We start from the raw sequence: 6,551 nt of genomic DNA on the forward strand, positions 1-6,551 counted from the left end.
ATTGTTGTTTTGATAAAGACCTTGAATATACTATAGTGTATGTAAGATGTGGTAGAACATGGAGATGTCTATCATGAAATACATCTTATAGTCACTGTATATTCTAAAACCGTTCCTAGTCGATTGAGCCGTCCGATAATAAGGATAAGGATCGCTCGAGTTTGAGACTAGCATTTGCGATGCGGAGTACCACGTTTCATTGGTAGGGAACATGGAGATGTTCGAAGCATGCAAATGGATATTCATAGGATGAATAGTCGAACTACCCTATCCGGACTTTCCAAGTGGTTATCACTTATCGAGTGGATAAAGTCCGCGGTTTTGGTTGTACACCATTAGTCCTTACGACTTGAAACATCATGGAGACTCTATATGCTAGTGCTGTGCTTTGACTCGTTTACCGACTCTATGGGGGTCATCAGGTGTCGAGATTGGGTACAGTTACGACACATATAGGAGTCGATGCATTGTTGTCAAGGATTCACCACATACTTGCGAGTGTGGATATCCTATGCGATCTGAGGAGATATTAGTGTGACGAATCTCTGGCCAGAGTACTTGATGTGATTTAAGAAATGGTTTCTTAGTAGCACATGCGATGTCACTAATTTGATCTTCAAGATGTATTGCATAGTTATCGAATCTTGAGCGACTCTCGATATACCAATGGTTGTTGATTCGATCGGGATATATGGATGAAGGGACCGTACTGTACGCTAACCAAAATCTACTGGTTCTTGTAGGCACTATCAGTGATACCTAGGGAATCATGGGGCGATGTTGCTAGGCGCTTTACCATGATTCGTTGGGCAAGTCGGAAAGTGTTGTTCCGAGTCACAAGGAGTTGTGAGCCCACGGCTAGCTGTATCCCTGAACCATTGAGGGTCACACAGTGTAATGGAGTTTTAATCCCCGTTGAGATAGTTAAATTTAAAGAGTTAAATTTAATGAACTAAGGAGTTGGACTTCTTAAATAAGAGTAAGGGAGTAGGATTTCCTAAAATGACATAGGGATGGACATTTTTGGAAACCACTGAATTCGGATTCAGGAAAATTTATTTTGACTTTAAAATGTGCAGAAATGGTTTCTGTGCACATTGGTGAAATCAGTTCATCAATCGGAGTCACGATGAATTTTATATTAATTTCTGAACGAGCGGGCTTTGCTTGTCGGGCCCCAGCTTATGACTAATGGGCCCTAAGGTGTTAGTGGCCTGCATTATAAATAAGTTATTTCAGTACAGAAATTACACACAACAGCTCATAATTTTTGAGAAGCAAAAATCGAACCCTAGCCTCTCAAAAGTTTCGGCCGTCCCCTCCCTGTCCTCTGCCCGAGAAAATTCCGGTCTGTGATTTTGAATCGCAGTAAGGAATAACGAATCAAATTCGTGTATTCTCTTCGCAGAAAACTTCTGATAGATTTTCTAGTGCAATCTATCAGAGGGATTAAACCTCTGTTCGTGGACCTGATTGAAGGCGTTCATCGGTTCCAGGGAGAGACAACAAGAGCAGAATTGTTCTGTTGGTGTCCATTAATCTCGTTGCGAGATTTGAGGTAAAATTTATTTAACTGTTATTTAAATTTTATACACACACGTAATTCAATCGATGAACGGTTGATACCCATACCATGGAAACGTTCCATGAAAAATTTTTAAACTTCCGCTGCACCGGGTATCAATCGTAATTGGTCTGGGAACTCGCCAGTTTTCCAACAAGCATAAGATTGACTTGAATGGACGGAGCATTGTTTTCGCGCATTTGATTGTTCCGAGGAACAGAGGATGGAGGCTACTACTTTTCTGTTGGAGGTTCTAGCCCATAAGTGGTGGAGATCCGTGTCCGCTCAGTTGATCCATGATCAGGGCAATGCCTTGTGGGCAGACTTTTGTCGTTTATTCCGTCAGTTGCACTTTCCTCCAGCCCTTTTTCAGGCGAAGGCAATCGAGCTTCTTAATCTGAAGCAAGGGACGATGTCCATTGATGAGTACCAGTTGAAGTTCATTGATCTTCTTCCTTATTGTCCACATATTGGTACTAGTTGTGAGGCAACGTATGACCATTTCCTCCAGGGTCTGAGCCAGGAGATCTTTGACGGGGTTACTGTTTGTGACGATCCTACATCGTACGAAGGTTTTTTGAACCGTTGTCGCCAGGAAGAGATCAGTGTGAGGCAAGGGAGAGAACTGGAGTCGTCTCTGTCAATATATTCTTTCCTTATTTAAGCTCTTGAATATTTTATTAAGATTTCCATTATATTGTTGTATATATTCTTACTGTAATTATGTTATATTTCTTTCTAAAATAGGTCTAGGATCAAGACATTTGATTATGCTATGATCAAGGGATTTGATTATTCTTGACGTCTATATATTTTAATTATTTTTGTAAATAAAAGGATATAGTTTTTCCCAGAAATCTCTTGTTTAAATTGTCAGTCTCGATCTTCGAGTTCTTTAGGTTCGTGTACCTAGTCTTTTAAGAGGCAAGGTGCTACTTCCTCTTCTTCTTCCGGATCTGGCGTAGTGCATCGTTTTGGTGGTCAGCATATGAGTCATTGTGGGCAGTGTAGGAGGCGATACCCTCCAGGCCAGTGTAGTCATGCTTCTGGTTCTTGTTTTCTATGCGGTGAGATAGGACATCTGAGGAGGGACTGTCCTAACCTTGTGGGAGCAGCGAGTGGTTCTGGTAGCAATAGTGGCTCTCAGGCTACTGTCTAGCAGTAGCAGTCACATCAGCAGTCGCAGGAACATCTGCAACAGCAGCAACTTCCATCTTCTTCACATGGTCATTCTTCTTTGCGCCCTCGTACTCAGGGCAAGTCTTTGCGCTGAATCAGGAGCAGACTCAGGCTGATAGCGAGCGCATGATTGCAGGTACTTTCAATTTTTTGATCAACACGGGTGCGTCTCATTCTTTCATATCAGCTAGGTTTTTTAAGAGATTTAGACTACCATATGTTCCTTTAGACGTGTTAGTAGATGTTTCGACTCCTATGGGTCAGGAGTTTTTGGCTAAGAATTTAGTTTTGGGTTGTGTTTTGAGTTTTCAGGATCATCAGTTGAGTGCTAAGCTGATGGTTTTAGCAATGGATGATTTCCACTGTATCATCGGTATTGACTTATTGACTACCTATAGAACCTTAGTGGATTGTTACCAGAAATTTGTCAAGTTTCGCCCTGAGGGAGAGGATGCATGGTATTTCTATGGTGAGGGAGCGCGACCCCCGCTGCCAGTGATTTTTGCTCTGAAAGCTTGTCGTGTTTTAGAGTTTGGCAGGGAAGGCTACCTTATCTACATGATTGATGCATCCTTAGAGGATCCGGACATTCAGGAGATACTAGTGGTCCGCGAGTTTTTGGAAGTGCTTCCTGACGAGATTCCCAGTTTGCCACCTATGCGTGACGTAGGGTTCGACATAGAGTTGTTGCCAGGGACATCACCGATTTCTTGAGATCCTTATCGTCTCGCTCCGACAAAGATAAGAGAGTTGCAGAGGCAGTTACAGCTTGATAAGGGCTACATTTGACCTAGTGTTTTTCCTTGGGAAGCCCCAGTGCTATTTGTCAAGAAGAAAGATGGTTCGATGCATCTTTGCATAGACTACCTCCAGTTGAACCAAGTATCAGTGAAGAACAATTATCCTCTTCCACGGATAGATGATATGTCCGATAAATTTCAGGGGACTTTTGTATATTTGAAGATTGATCCACGATCAGGTTATCATCAGTTAAGAGTTAGAGATGAGGACATCTCTAAGACAACATTTCACACACGGTATGGGAACTGTGTTCTTGGTGATGCCGTTTAGATTGAAGAATTCTCCTGCTATTTTCATGGACTTGATGAATAGGGTTTTTTGCGACTTCTTGGATAAGTTCGTGGTAGTGTTCATCGATGACATCTTGGTATATTCTTGCAGTGTTGATGAGCATGCCTTTCATCTCCGTACTGATTTACAGATATTGAGAGAGCGATAGTTGTACGCTAAGCTCAGCAAGTGTGATTTCTGGATTGACCGAGTTGTTTTCCTTGGTCATGTGATTTCTTGATATGGCGTGGATGTTGATCCAAGAAAGATAGAGGCTATTCTGAATTGGGCGCGTCTGACAAAATTTTCGGAGATTCATAGTTTCCTGGAGTTGGCAGGATACTATCGTCGATTTGTGGAAAATTTCTCTCGGATAGCCAAGCCTTTGACACAGTTGACGAAGAAGGATGTTACTTTCGTTTGGTCTACAGAGTATGAAGAGAGTTTTCGCTAGTTGTGATGTTTTTTGACGACAGCTCCAGTGCTAACATTACTGTCTGGATCTAGTGGTTTTGTAGTCTACACCGATGCTTCTCTCCAGGGTTTGGGCTGTGTGTTGACTCAGAATGGTCATGTGATTGCCTATGCCTCCAGACAGCTGAAGACTCATGAAGAGAACTATCACGTACATGACTTGGAGGTTGCAGCCATTGTCTTTGCGCTTAAGATTTGGCGTCATTATTTGTACGGTGAGAGGTTTGAGATCTTCACAGATCATAAAAGTTTGAAATACCTATTCACTCAGGCTGAGTTGAATATGCGACAGCGTAGATGGATGGATTGTTTGAAAGACTATGATTGCAAGATCAAGTACCATCCAGGATCTTCTAATCCAGTTGCTGATGCACTTAGTCGCAAGGTATATTTGAGTTCCCTTCGTACCAGTGTTGTTTCACGCATGGTAGAGGATTGTTGTTCCTTGGGATTAATATTTTGACACAAAATGGAACAACATGGAGTTCGCATTTCATTAGTACTCGCCGAGCCAGTTTTGTATACTCGGATTAGAGAGGCGCAGAGTGCTGATCCAAAGACTCATTATTTAGCTTGATTAGCTCAGGATGATAATACTTTTGGTTTCCATTTCCAAGCCGACGGTCTGTTTTGCATTTTTTGTCTTCTGGTGGTTCCTGATGATTCCACACTGAGGGAAGAGATCTTGTCGCAGGCTCATCATAGTAGATTATCTGTTCACCCAGGCAGTATGAAGATGTATAAGTTTCTACGGATGATACTTTGGTGGAAAGGCATGAAGCGCAACGTGTATCAGTTTGTGTCTCGATGCCTTGTGTGTCAGCAGGTCAAGGCAGAATTTCGACGACCAGGAGGTTTGCTTCGGAGTTTTGAGATTCTTGATTAGAAGTGGGAGCACGTAACTATGGATTTTGTCGCCCACTTGCCTATGCCTTCCAGGAATTGTGATGCGATTTGGGTTGTCGTGGATCGATTGTTGAAATCCACGCATTTTCTTCCGTATAACCGAGATTTCACTTTCGACAGGATGGCACTTCTTTATGTGCAAGAGATTTTTCTTTTGCATGGGATTCCACTAAGCATTGTGAGCGACAGAGATCCGAGGTTTTCCTCTTGGTTTTGGGGTTGGTTTCAGCGTACTCTTGGTAATACATTGAGCTTGAGTACCGCGTATCATCCAGAGACTGATGGACAGTCTGAGAGGACGATTCGTACCCTCGAGGATATGCTTAGAGCTACCGTGATGGATTTTGGTCCAGCTTGTCATGACCATATTGTGTTGGTTAATTTTGTGTATAATAACAGTTACCATCGCAGCATTGCCATAGCACCATTTGACGCTTTGTATGGACGACGTTGTCGTACACCTTTTGATAAGTGCATTTAGTGCACTTAATTTGTATTGATATTATTGGATAATTGTTTGGTTTCGAGTAGAATTACGTGGAATTTGCTATTGTTTGTGTTGGATGTGAGGAAATACAAGAAATATTGAATTTATGATGGATAGAATCAAAGGAGTCAAGAAAAGGGCGAAGCGAGCGAAGATGGTCCAAGATTGTGAAGAAAAGATGAAGATGGACCCGAGGAGTATGCGCGCCCACGCCTGGACTTGGCGTGCCCACGCGTCACCTGAAGAAAAGTGAAAAAAATTCAAGAACTCTATGCGCGCCCGCCCCGAGAATGACGAGCGCCCGCGCATGCTCGAAATGTTTGAATTGTAAGCAGAGATCTATGCGCGCCCGCGTGTGAAATAGGCGCGCCCGCTCGTCGTTGTTTGTCTAACGAGGTGTTTTTGTAATTTTGGAAACTTTGGGATATCTTTGATATTATTTTGGATGATTTTTAGGGGAATATTTAAGAGAGTTTTCAGACGTAATGAAGGGTTCTAGCTGCCAATACACACAATAATCTTGAGAGAAAATTCGTGAGATTTTGGATCGAGATTTGAAGCTTGCTTGGAACGAAGACGAAGCTTTTCAACCGGACACGGAAGAAAGACTACGACTTTGTTATTCCTTCTTTATTTATTTCTTTTGTTTGTGGAATTATGTTTGAATTATTAAACATGATTTGGGTTGTTTTGAATTTTATCATGAACTAAACTTTTTAAGTCTAGAGGTTGATGTAACCTGGTAAAGACATGTTTATGAATTATTGATTTTAATGATTTGAGTTCTTCTAAATTAATTGTGATTCTAGTTTTTAAAGTCTTTTAAATTTACAGGCCATAAATTGATTTTTCATATTTATTTAGAATCCG

General features: G+C 41.7%; 1 protein-coding gene across 1 annotated transcript; it reads left to right on the forward strand.

Moving 5' to 3' along the window:
• The first annotated feature begins 1,787 nt into the window (after positions 1 to 1,787).
• On the forward strand, positions 1,788 to 3,457 carry LOC140862425 (uncharacterized). Its single transcript, XM_073265447.1, has 2 exons — positions 1,788 to 2,136; positions 2,820 to 3,457. Exons 1-2 carry the CDS (start codon positions 1,788 to 1,790, stop codon positions 3,455 to 3,457), a joined length of 987 nt encoding a protein of 328 aa, XP_073121548.1.
• Positions 3,458 to 6,551: the final 3,094 nt, after the last annotated feature.

This window comes from Henckelia pumila, chromosome 4, assembly GCF_033568475.1.
Source record: "Henckelia pumila isolate YLH828 chromosome 4, ASM3356847v2, whole genome shotgun sequence".
NCBI lineage: Eukaryota > Viridiplantae > Streptophyta > Magnoliopsida > Lamiales > Gesneriaceae > Henckelia > Henckelia pumila.